Genomic DNA, 13,456 nt, shown 5'->3' with positions numbered 1-13,456 from the left:
CCCCACCATGCAGGAACATCATACAAACAGCTCACGCAGCTGGAATCATAACACGCAAGGCCAGGGGATGGGAAATGCAGGTTTCTAAGTGTTCTGTCCTTCTCAGATGACACATTCCAGCCCCTTGTGTGTCTCCATCCTGTATGACCTGCTGGACTTTGACACATTTATTGTTTCATTCTATAGATAATGTGTTTGTAACACAATGTGACTGAAATTGTACCACTTCCAGATGAGGAAACAACAGAAGAGAAAAGCCATTATTGCATTGACTGGGAATCAAACCCAGATGAATTGCTTAGAAAGCACCTATGCACACCACTATACCACCACTGCAGCTGGCAGGAGTAGCTTTTCTGCAAGCTGTGAGTGCTGGCAGAGGGGGTGACACATGACCACAGAGTTAGTGAGCAGGGTGGATGGGCTGGAAGCTGCCTGACAGCTGGGAGCAGAGTTAGGATCCCAGAGTGACTGAAAGGGGGCAAAGGTGAAAACAGATCTCACTGGGAGCTGGCCCCACACCCGCCCCACCCCTAGGAGAGGGGAACTGAAGCTCAACTTCAATCACAGAAAACTCTTCCCTGAGAAGGAAGGGGACAGCTTGTTTTAAAGACCAGGTTTGTGTTTGTTCCTGCTACACATGGAGGGGATTGGTAGTGCTGATTCCACCCCCAGACTCTGGGAGGATAAGGAACAAATTCAGGCAGCCAGTGACCTGCAGGAGGGAGATGATCTTTTGACAGTGACGAACTCCTCGTCCTAAAGGCCTTTGTCTGCCCCCTTCCAGTGACTGTTTGGTACAGGAATGCAGCCCCCACTCCTGGGTCTCTCCTGGGGAAATAATGTTTCTGTGCAAAACACCAAAGCTTTTAACAGAAAGGAAGAAAAGGAAATGGCCACACGATAGGACTAGGACATAAGGAATGAAACACAAGATGCTTCTCCCCTGTGCATTGACTTTTAACCTTGTTTGTGGTGGTGGTGTATCCATGTTGGTCCCAGGGGTCCTCTGGGGTGCCGGGCATTGGCCACTTTCGGGAGAGTGGGCTAGATGAACTGGTCTGACTCAGTGTGGCTGTTCTTATGTTCTAACTGCTCGTTATGGAAGAGACGACCTTCCAGGCTACACAGAACTGAAGAAGTGTGTGGGGTTAGCTTCAAAGCTTGTCTCTTTCACCAACAGAGGTTGGTCCTCTTACCCTCACCACCTTGTCTCTCTTGGATTCTGAAAAGTGTTTTCTCTCCACTCCCCTTGCAGAGAAGTTAAGTTTCCCTTTGGGCAACTATCAGGCTGAAGCAATTGTATTGACTGTGACACTAGAATTGAAGATTTAATATTATAAATAAATGAGTCTAAACCTGAGGTTCTGGTTTTCACATTGGTTTTTCTAACTCCGTTCCCAATTCTCTTCTAGAAAGGCCTCCAGGCTGCCTGCCCAGTCCAGCAAAAGTGGCCAGGAGGAAGCCCACACTGCTGCTCTTTCAGGTAGTTGAAGGCTGCTATCAAACCCCCCCTCACTCAGTCAGTCCCCAGTCTGTGGCAGTGCATAGGATTCTTCCGTCCTAAGTGCAGAACTCTGCACTTCTCCTTGTTGAACCTCCTCAGATTTCTTTTGGCCCAATCCTCCAATTTGTCTAGGTCACTCTGGACCCAAACCCTGTCCTCCAGCACTTGGATTCTTTACATGCTTTTTCACAGAGCAAAGAGCACATGTTCCATGATTTCATAGGGCAGAGTTTTGTGCTATCGGGAGCTTTCCCTGTGTGAATTTGACAGGTGGATCAACATAGAGACACACTGTGACCCTTCTCAGGGTGCTGAAGACTGTGAGTCTCCTTGTTGCCACCTGCCACAAGGAAGAGGGAGTTTTGCATTTGGCAGCTGGATGTTAGTGACCAAACTCACCAGCCTGCTGGAACTCAAGGATCCTCCTCTGAGCTACAGCAGCCACCTTAACCCCTGAGTTCCTTCAATGTGTCCCCCTCTGGGGTCCAGCCCAGATCACCAGATACTCGGTGAAATCCCAGATCCTCTCTTCCCCAAGTATCCCAGGTTACTAGTTTTACTGTGGACCATTGCTACTGTATCTCACACAACACCTGAGTACAGTTATGGAACAAGCAAAACATTTATTTAACAATGGATAGAGATTTAAACAAACAAACGTGAGTGATGGAAACCAACTGTGACCAACTAAACAAAGGCAGAAAATGATAGAATAGAAAGGCCAGCACAAAAAACAGAGAGAGGAACAATAAGATACTAAAAGGACAATGGTTGGAACTCTCCATTTCTCTCAGTCTTTGGATTGAGGGGTAGTAGAGCTGTAGCAACAGTTGAGGAACCAGGGTAAATTAAATCTAAGGTTTGAGCTGCTAGTGAAGCATTTCCCACACTCACGGCATTCATAGGGCCTCTCTCCTCGTGGATTGTTTGATGCCTAATAAGGTGCGAACTGCGATTGAAGGTTTTCCCGCACTCAGTGCATTCATAGGGCCTGTCCCCTGTGTGGATTCTCTGATGTCTAGAAAGGTCTGAGCTGCTAGTGAAGCATTTCCCACACTCACGGCATTCAAAGGGCCTCTCCCCTGTGTGGATTCTCTGATGAACAGAAAGGGCTGATCTTTGAATGAAGCTTTTCCCACACTCACGGCATTCATAGGGCCTGTCCCCAGTGTGGATCCTCTGATGTCTAGAAAGGGTTGATCTTTGAGTGAAGCTTTTCCCACACTCACGGCATTCAAAGGGCCTTTCCCCCGTGTGGATTCTCTGATGTTGAGAAAGGTTTGAGCTGCTAGTGAAGCATTTCCCACACTCACGGCATTCATAGGGCCTCTCTCCTCTGTGGATTGTTTGATGCCTAATAAGGTCCGAACTGCGATTGAAGGTTTTCCCACACTCACGGCATTCAAAGGGCCTCTCCCCTGTGTGGATTCTCTGATGTTGAGAAAGGTCTGAGCTGCTAGTGAAGCTTTTCCCACACTCACTGCATTCAAAGCGCCTCTCCCCTGTGTGGATTCTCTGATGTTGAGAAAGGTTTGAGCTCCTAGTGAAGCATTTCCCACACTCACGGCATTCATAGGGCCTCTCTCCTCTGTGGATTGTTTGATGACTAATAACGTGCGAACTGTGATTGAAGGTTTTCCCACACTCAGTGCATTCATAGGGCCTGTCCCCTGTGTGGATTCTCTGATGTACAGAAAGGGTTGAGCTGTGAGAGAAGGTTTTTCCACACTCCCTGCATGTATTTTTTCTCTTTCGCCTGAGGATATCCTGCTGTGTTGTGGTTTCCATGAGGACCTTCTGAGTTCCCCAACAGGAAATAAATTTATCCACTTTCTTCCCTGGCTGGTTTCCTTGATCTGTTTTTGGTCTGTGCTGAATCTCCCAGGAGTTTCCCTGCTCAGGACTCCTGGACACATTCCTTTTCGATCTTTGAGATAATGCTCTGTTTTTACCCACTGGCTCAACATTTTCAGGCTGAGAATTCTGCTCCTCTTTCTCACATGCCATTGCATCACCTGCTGTGACAGAGACAGAAACCTCAGACAGGGATGGAAAGGAGAAGACCAAACCAAAACAAGTGCTGAAGACAGGTCAAATAAAAATCAGGAGCTGAACTCCTCCAAACTCTTCCCCCAAATAGGAGCGAGGAGTGGGATGAATTCAGCCTTCACATCCCATCCAAATAGGCAGGGGGAAGGGAGGAAGCTACTGTCTGGTGTCTGCTAGGATCTATAGGAAGCCATGAACTATATTTACCCTGAGGATATGACCCCTGTAAGGGACAATAATGAACTGAGAGATCTCCCCAAGGGCTTTGTAGGGCATCCCAGATGTTTCCTTCAGGCACTTACAGATTCTGAGGTGGTTTAATGTTTCCTCACCTGTGCAGGGAGATCTCAGGATCTCTCTTTCCTCTGAACCCTGGAGGTCTGGGACCCATGGCTCTTCCCCTTGTTCCAGCTGGGAGATCACATCAAGTTGGAAAACTAGAAACCCTGCTCAGATGAAAGAAAACAAAGGAGTTCAGTTGATTTCATAAGACTTGGTCATAAAAAAAACATTCTATTAATTTAACTTCAGTGCTTAGTGTGACCTGGTGGGCCAGGGGCAGTTCTCACTGAAAATGCCAAAGTTAGGGCAGGCTGAAAAAGGGAGAGCAGATGCTCCCAAAACTGCTGGTTAACATTGAAGTTAAATTCACCGACTAGTCACCAACTGTGCTTCTGATCCCCCACACGGGTTATCGAGAAGCTGAAAAAAGAAATCACATGGCCCCCTTTATTGCATCCCTGTTCTCTGACTCCCAATCAGCAACTAGGTCCAGTACAGTGAGAGGTTATTTAAAAACTCTGCTCACATAAACAAAGTGTTCCTCTGACCCCAAAGGGTCAGCCACATCACCAGGTCAGTATAGGTTTGGATATTACCCAAAATTCCATCCTTCCAGCCAATCCTTTAGCGTCTAAACAAAAGGTTTAAAGAAAAGAAATACAGAAAGAAGTTAAATGGGAAAGCAGTCAGATACATTCCAAAATGGATATATCAGGTTCTTAGCAGTATTGGTGAATTGCTGGCTTGAAAGTCCGTCTGGAACGCATCCACAGCTTGGATGGGTCATTCAGTCCTTTGTTCCAGGGTTCAGTTTGTAGAGAAGTTGCTCCAGAAGTAGGAAGGGGGATTGAAGACAAAATGGAGATGATGCAGCTGCCCTTTATATTTCTTTTGCCATGTGGCCTGTACTTCCTGTGTCCCAAACACAAGATTCACAGCACGTGGCATGGAAAAGCCTTGAAGTTCTCAGTAGACAGGCATACCCCAGCATGTCTTGCTGACTCAATAGGCATATTCCCTTGGTCCTTTCAATGGGCTCATTGTACAGCTGATGACCCTCAATGGGCCATCAAACAGGCTAGGCAGTGTTGATATCAATATGTCTGGGGGTGTCACCCAGAAACACTGCACAAGTCTGGAAATACAGATATACCCTACATATCTATAACTCACAATACAAAGGTGATACAAACATAGAAACAAAATGATCATACTTGGCAAATCATAACATTTCCCTGACACCTTACATGGCATATCTAGCACAATTCATTGCAATTTTATCAGATTATATTATTATTTTATTATTAATATCAAAGTGTCTCACAATTCCATACAGTGTCACACTTGGTAAACCAATGAATTCCCAGGACTAGTTCCTCAGGTCCTTGAAGATGCCGAACACTGTGCTTATGAGGGAGTGAAATACCCACATATCTGCTGGGAACACACACACACAGACACTGTGTCTGTCTATACCCTTGTGTTCACTCTTCTAGAAAATTATGATCAATTTTGTACGCAGTATGGCTTGTGAGGTATCATTTGAAAACGCATAACTTACTGAATATTATCCTCCTGTTAAAATATGTAGTAACACTGTATGTAAAGTTATGAGATTTTACTATATGATATTACTGAAAAAGTTACAATTCTGGGGAACACCCACAGAGCAGTTCCTCAGAGACAGCAAGGCAAACAGCTGGTCAAAGAGCCATTCTCCTGCAGGGGGAAGGTGTGAAGAAGACATTTACATTCCATCACAGGGACCTCTTGAAGCTGTTGTGGAAAATGACCACACGATTGATTTTGAATCAGCTCAGCCTGAGGCTCTTTTCTTGGTTAAAAGTGCGCAGGGGGCGACAGCTATTGGAATGCTGTCCCCTTGAGCTAAAAATCACACAAGCCTTTTAAAGCTTAAAACCCCAAACAATGACACATACGTTGCACGTTAATTTCCTTATTTGGAATATATTGCAAAATATGATGCAGGTCAAAAGCGAGCTGAACAATCAGTTTTCCATATTCAGCCTTTCCTGTTATTGTTATTACACCTAGTGATATGGGAGCAAGACTCTGCATGTCTCAAGAAATGTCACTACCAACCTAGGCCATTTTCACATGCTGGGTGCAATCCAGAGCAGTGAGGAGTTGTGTCATCTGTAATCCTGGGTGAGATTCAGTGTTCTGCTGCTGGAGCTCCCCTGTCTGGAAACTCCCAGCCAGCATTCAAGGACGCACCGAGTGTCTGTGTGATAAGTAACCCTGGACCGGCAGCTCTGACTCCAGTCGCCTGCTTGTTACACCCCAAGCACATTCTGGTTTGGGTAGAGAAGGCTCAGGGTTTGAGAGAAGGCCGGGGGTAGGAAGCTTCTCTTCGTTATGCTGGACCTAGCCCCCAGTTTTACTTGAGCAAACAGGAGATATTTGACACTGCGATACGGCTCCTGTGCTCTGTTCCCAAAGTGTTCTGCAGCAGGGGAGGGTCTCTGGTAGTGTGTGTGTCACTGGCATATTGGGGTGGCCGGCTCTAACAGTTTTGCCACCCCAAGCAAAAAAAAAATGCCGCCCCGCCCCCGCGAGCGCCGCCCGACCCCTCCCTGAGCGTCGCACCGCCCAAGTCCCCACCCCCCCAGCGCCGCGTCGCACCGCCCAAGTCCCCGCCACCCCCCAGCGCCACCTGGCCAAACCAAAAACAACCCCCGATCACCGCCCCCTCCCAAGGTGCCGCCCCAATCATGTGCTTGGTAGGCTGGTGCCTGGAGCCGGCCCTGGATGCTGCAACAAGACAGAGTAGAGGTAGCATTGTGGGGGTGGCATGAACCTTCATTCTTCATTTCCCCTTCCAAGAACAGAGGGGACAGGACTCCTTACCCAGCGAGGTCACATTCTCATAGTTCTGCTGCATGACACCCCTGTAGAGGACTCTCTGAGTGGGGTCAAGCAGAGCCCACTCTTCCCTGGTGAAATACACAGCCACCTCCTCGAAGGTCACCGGCCCCTGAAAGAGCGAGAGTCCAACACTCAGTACCTGCTGCCCCACTCACAACCCCACTATTCACGGAAAAGAAGCACCAGGTAAATGGAAGCTCTGGGAGGCACATGTTAACAGAGTCCCACCCCACCTTACCTAGAACAGCCAGGCGGCATCAGAGGGTAGAAAGAGAGAACCTTTGTGTCTCCCAGCTGACAGACGGAGGCAGGGTCTTCACATTTATCACATACCTACTAGCCAGAGCTTGATATAGGAGATGGGTCTGTCTCTGGACCCTACTGGTGTCTCCCTGGTAGGAATCCCAACACTCTCCAAATAAAATATATGGAAGAAAGGAGAAGTCAATAGTAAAGAATCTAAGTTAGAAAGTTAGAATTGTAGAAAATTGGTCAAGAAAGCTATCAGAAATCAATGACCAATCAATGACAATAAGAAGGAAGTTTTTAAAAGTATATTAAGTGCAAACTTTACTAGATAGAAATGGCGGAATTATCAAAAATAATGCAGAAGAGGTAAAAGTCCTCTATAAATATTTCTCTCCTGGATTTGGAGAAAAACAGATGATGTACTCGTATCATAAGATGTTGACAACGACACTCTTTCCATGCCAACAAGAAGTCATGAGGACATTAAACAGCAGCTATTAAAAATCAGACATGTTTAAATCAGCGGGTCCGGATAACCTGTATCCAAGACTTTCTAAAAGACCTGAAGTCTGACATCTATACTCATCAAGAGAATGGAGCAGCCAATACTGGATTTCATTCATTAATAAAGAATCAAAGAAGGGTAATATGATTAGTGCCAATTAACAAAGGTTTAAAGAAAATAGATCCTATCAAACTAACGGGATATCCTTATTGGATGAGATCAAAAGTTTGGATGCAGCTAATAGTATTGATGTAATATACCTAAACTTCTGTAAGAGATATGACTTGATCAGCACAATATTTTTACTAAAAAAATTAGAATGATACAAAATAAATACAGGATACATTAAATAGATTAAAAACTGTGATAGTAAATGGGGAACCGTGGTCAAGTGGATTTATTTCTAGCAGATTCCTGCAGGGACTGGTTCTTGGCCCTGTGCTATTTAACATTCTTATCCATGAGCTAGAAGAGAGTATAAAATCATCACTGATAAAGTTTGCAGTTGCCACAAAGATTGGGGGTGGCGGTAACTAATGAAGTGCCAGTAGATTCAGGCTCCATCACTGGGAGTCTGGGAAGTTGTCCCAGCCCTGGCTGGAGGGTTATTTCCTGTTCCACAAAGAGGGGAAGTTCCATTCCCAACTCCTGTGCCTTGAAATTAGGCCCTACTTGACACTACACCCCCATATTCATCATAGTGGTATGGTTATAATATTATTAGGACATAATTATGATGTATTTTGTATAAGATGCATAATGTGTGGTGTCACTGGAAAAGTTATGATTTGCTGAATATGATTATCCTATTTGTGTGCACATATCACGTTCGTATCTGAAGTTATGGATACTGACTTTGTATCTGTATTTCAAATGTGCTTACTCTGGGTAACACCCACAACGAGCCTTTCAGGTACAACAATGAAGAAGCCAGACAGTGCTGATGGCTCATCAACAAAGACAATGGACCGTGGAAGAGCTTAGCCTTCCTCTGAATGTTTCAGCCAGCCTATGAGTCATGGCTACTATGACGCAGCAGGGCCTGTGACCAGACCACATGACACTAAACTCCATTTTAGTACCTGTATTTTCCCACAAACTGGACTGGGAACTGAGTTTGGAACAAAGGGTTCCCACCATATGGAAAAGCTACATAAGGTGGGGTGTGACATCATCTCTTGGTCTCATTCCCCACACAAGAGAACTCCTGGAAACACCTGAGAAACAAAAACTGAAGTGGGGGAAGTGCTGCTCCCAGGATAAAGGGATTTCTAGCTTGTGTATGGAAACTTGGTGGACTGCTTGTATCATCAGTCAGGGTGAGAAACTGCTAATTCAAATTCTATCCAGCTAGTATGTTAGGCTTAGTTTGAGTTTTGGTTATTTGCTAAGTAATCTGCTTTGATCTGTTTGTTATCACTTATAATCAATTAATCTATCTTTCTGCAGTTAATAAACTTGTTTTATGCTTTATCTTAACCAGCGTATTTTGAGTGAAGTGTCTGGGGAAAATCTCAGCTTGGTTAGCACAAGCTTGTTGTGAATATCTGTCCCATATCGAGGGAAAGGCGAACTATATTAATGAGCTTACATTATAGAGATCCCTGTGCACTATAAGATGGTATAATTCTGAATGTATCCTACAGCAAGTGTGCAAGGTTGGGGAGCTGGGAAATTGTCTGTTTTCTCTCTCTCCTTGAGTGGCTTAGGTAAAGCAGCAGAGGGGTAGCCGTGTTAGTCTGGTTTTGTAGAAGCAGCAAAGAATCCTGTGGCACCTTATAGACTAACAGACGTTTTGCAGCATGAGCTTTCGTGGGTGAATACCCACTTCTTCGGATGCAAGTAGTGGAAATTTCCAGGGGCAGGTGTATATATAAGCAAGCAAGAAGCAAGCTAGAGATAACGAGGTTAGATCAATCAGGGAGGATGAGGCCCTGTTCCAGCAGCTGAGGTGTGAAAACCAAGGGAGGAGAAACTGGTTCTGTAATTGGCAAGCCATTCACAGTCTTTGTTTAGTCCTGAACTGATGGTGTTAAATTTGCAGATGAACTGGAGCTCAGCAGTTTCTCTTTGAAGTCTGGTCCTAAAGTTTTTTTGCTGCAGGATGGCCACCTTAAGATCTGCTATTGTGTGGCCAGGGAGGTTGAAGTGTTCTCCTACAGGTTTTTGTATATTGCCATTCCTAATGTTTGATTTGTGTCCATTTATCCTTTTCCTTAGAGACTGTCCAGTTTGGCCAATGTACATAGCAGAGGGGCATTGCTGGCATATGATGGCGTATATTACATTGGTGGACGTGCAGGTGACTGAACCGGTGATGGTGTGGTTGATCTGGTTAGGTCCTGTGATGGTGTTGCTGGTGTAGATATGTGGGCAGAGTTGGCATCGAGGTTTGTTGCATGGGTTGGTTCCTGAGCTAGAGTTACTATGGTGCGGTGTGCAGTTGCTGGTGAGAATATGCTTCAGGTTGGCAGGTTGTCTGTGGGCGAGGACTGGCCTGCCACCCAAGGCCTGTGAAAGTGTGGGATCATTGTCCAGGATGGGTTGTAGATCCCTGATGATGCGTCGGAGGGGTTTGAGCTGGGGACTGTATGTGATGGCCAGTGGAGTCCTGTTGGTTTCTTTCTTGGGTTTATCTTGCAGTAGGAGGCTTCTGGGTACACATCTGGCTCTGTTGATCTGTTTCCTTATTTCCTCGTGTGGGTACTGTAGTTTTGAGAATGCTTGGTGGAGATTTTCTAGGTGTTGGTCTCTGTCTGCGGGGTTAGAGCAGATACGGTTGTACCTCAGTGCTTGGCTGTAGACAATGGATCTTGTGGTGTGCCCGGGATGGAAGCTGGAGGCATGAAGGTAGGCATAGCGGTCGGTAGGTTTTCGGTATAGGGTGGTGTTAATGTGACCACCACTTATTTGCACCGTGGTGTCTAGGAAGTGGACCTCCTGTGTAGATAGGTCCAGGCTGAGGTTGATGGAGGGGTGGAAGCTGTTGAAATCGTGGTGGAATTTTTCCAGAGTCTCCTTCCCATGGGTCCAGATGATGAAGATGTCATCAATGTAGCGTAGGTAGAGAAGGAGCGTGAGTGGACGGGAGCTGAGGAAGCGTTGTTCCAGGTCGGCCATAAAAATATTGGCATATTGTGGGGCCATGCGGGTGCCCATAGCGGTGCCACTGATCTGGAGATATATATTGTCATTAAATTTGAAATAGTTGTGTGTGAGGATAAAGGCACAGAGCTCAGCAACCAGTTGTGCTGTGGCATCATCAGGGATACTGTTCCTGACAACTTGTATTCCATCAGTGTGTGGGATGTTTGTGTAGAGAGCCTCTACATCCATGGTGGCTAGGATGGTGTTTTCTGGAAGGTCACCAATGCATTGTAGTTTCCTCAGGAAATCAGTGGTGTCATGGAGATAGCTGGGAGTGCTGGTAACATAGGGTCTGAGTAGAGAGTCCACATATCCAGACAGTCCTTCAGTGAGAGTTCCAATGCCAGAGATGATGGGGCGTCCAGGATTTCCGGGTTTGTGGATCTTGGAAAGCACTCAGGTAGCTTAGATGGGTGTATGGCGCCACCTGCTGTTGTGTTGGGTGATAACAGGGCCTGGAGAGGCTGGCTGAATCTCCAGCAAAACAGTGTGAAAAGGGCCAGCCCAGCTTGAGGGTTAGAGGGCACAGCGGTTCCCAGAAGCCCCCCAGACTGCACCCCGGGGTAACAACTCATCACACCCTAGAGTACACTAGTGTCAGCAGGTTTGTCACATCCTGTCCTCTCCCTTTCTCCACCCGAGATATTTCCTGCCTCCTACCACCTCTAGCAATTCCCACCCGCCTATATATTTACTGCTCCTCTCCCTCCAAGCAGAACCCACCACCAGCTCCCTGATAATCCCTTACCTGAGCCAGCTCCATTGCAGCCATTTCCTTCCCCCAGGGAGGACGGGATGCTCTGGAGCAAACCATGGATGTTATTCTGTAGCCTGTAGGGTGAAAAGGGCAAGGTGTAAGAATTCAGATGGGGCTTTTGTCCATTCCACAAGTCGATTCCCCCCAGGTTTTCCCCTGCTAATGGACATTCTAGGTTCTGCCACACTGTGAAGCACAGAGTGACCTTATCCCAGTACAGGCCTAGCCCCCTCCCACCAGGGTGTAGCCCTCTGACACATGGTGAAACCCTCCCAGCAGCAGAGTCTCTCTCTTAGGGCTTGGCTACACTTACAAGTTGCAGTGCTGGGAGTTACAGCGCTGGTCATGCAGCTGTGTAGGGCCAGCGCTGGAGTGTGGCCACACTGACAGCTACCAGCGCTGCAGTGTGGCCACACTTGCAGCACTTTCCAGCGCTGTATTGAGAGGTGCATTGTGGGCAGCTATCCCACAGAGCACCTCATCCCATTTTGGCGCTGAGTATTGTGGGAAGGGGAAGGAAGTGTGTGGGTCATTCCGCTTCCTGTGCCAACGCCCCGTGGTGCATCGCTTCACATCCCAGCATTCAGTCTTTCCGGCAACGTTTGGCGCCATTGTGAGTGTCTTTCTGTTTTACTCTCTGTGTGAATCGCGATTTCTGTGGGAAATGGAGCCCAAGCTGCTGAGGACTGTGCTGATGAGTGTCGCCAGCACAACACGTTTGGCAGTCGAGCTATTCCTTCAGCTCCAAAGTGACAGTGAGGAGTCCGACGATGATATCGATATGGATTTGCCTGCCACATGTGACACTACAGTGCTTGTGGCATTCACGGAAATGCTCAGCACTGTTGAACACCGCTTTTGGGCTCGGGAAACAAGCACTGACTGGTGGGATCACATCGTCATGGAAGTCTAGGATGACGAGCAGTGGCTGCAGAACTTTCGTATGAGAAAAGCCACTTTCATGGGACTGTGTGCTGAGCTCGCCCCCACTCTGCGGCGCAAGGACACAAGATTGAGAGGTGCCCTGACGGTGGAAAAGCGGGTGGCTATTGCAATCTGGAAGCTGGCAACTCCAGACAGCTACCGGTCGGTCGGGAACCAGTTTGGAGTGGGAAAGTCGACCGTTGGAATCGTGTTGATGCAAGTTTGCAAGGCAATTAATTGCCTCCTGCTAAGAAAGACCGTGACTCTGGGGAACGTGCAGGACATTGTGGATGGCTTTGCACAAATGGGTTTCCCTAATTGTGGAGGGGCGATAGATGGGACGCATATTCCTATTCTGCCCCCCCCCACCTGGCATCAGAGTATGTTAATCGGAAGGGGTATTTTTCTATGGTTCTCCAGGCGCTTGTGGATCACCGTGGGCGTTTCATTGACATTTACACAGGCTGGCCTGGAAAGGTGCATGATGCACGCGTCTTTCGGAACAGTGGCCTGTTCAGGAAGATGCAGGCAGGGACTTTTTTCCCAGACAGGAAGATCACAGTAGGGGACGTCGAAATGCCCATTGTGATCCTTGGAGACCCCGCTTACCCGTTACTGCCTTGGCTCATGAAACCCTATACAGGGAAGCTTGACAGGAGCAAGGACCGGTTCAACTACAGGCTGAGCCGGTGCCGAATGACTGTGGAGTGTGCTTTTGGCCGTTTAAAAGCGCGCTGGAAATCCTTGTATGGGAAGCTAGACTTGGGGGAAAGCAGCATTCCCGCGGTTATATCCACTTGCTGTACCCTCCATAATATTTGTGAAGGGAAGGGTAAAACATTCAGTCAGGCATGGACCACCGAGGTTCAAGTCCTGGAGGCTGAATATGCACAGCCAGAGAGCAGGGCTAATAGAGAGGCCCAGCACAGGGCTTCAAGGATTAGGGATGCCTTGAGGGAAGAATTTGAGGCTGAAAGCCAACAGTAATGTTTGCTGCCTTGCATGGGAGTGAAGTGCACTGTTTACACTGTTATTGTATTATCCCTAAAATGATTTGCAGTGCCTGTTTCTTTACTGGGCTAAGGTCTTCACTATCTGCTATAATAAAGACTGTTTTCAAAGCCAAGAATTGTTTTATTGAAAAGAA

General features: G+C 47.1%; 1 protein-coding gene across 1 annotated transcript in view; it reads right to left on the bottom strand.

The window, feature by feature from the left end:
• Positions 1-11,527, bottom strand: part of LOC123358503 (zinc finger protein 707-like) — a 31,569-nt gene extending 20,042 nt beyond the window's left edge. Inside the window, exons 1-3 of the mRNA XM_045000951.1 lie at positions 11,377-11,527; positions 6,710-6,836; positions 3,951-4,002 (exon numbers count right to left, since the gene is read on the bottom strand). Coding sequence (XP_044856886.1) covers positions 3,951-4,002; positions 6,710-6,836; positions 11,377-11,442 — 245 coding nt within the window. The 5' untranslated portion in view covers positions 11,443-11,527. The remainder of the gene's footprint in view (positions 1-3,950; positions 4,003-6,709; positions 6,837-11,376) is intronic.
• Positions 11,528-13,456: the final 1,929 nt, after the last annotated feature.

This window comes from Mauremys mutica, unplaced genomic scaffold, assembly GCF_020497125.1.
Source record: "Mauremys mutica isolate MM-2020 ecotype Southern unplaced genomic scaffold, ASM2049712v1 Super-Scaffold_100084, whole genome shotgun sequence".
In the NCBI taxonomy this organism is placed as follows: domain Eukaryota; kingdom Metazoa; phylum Chordata; order Testudines; family Geoemydidae; genus Mauremys; species Mauremys mutica.
This window is presented reverse-complemented; position numbering and strand designations above follow the sequence as displayed.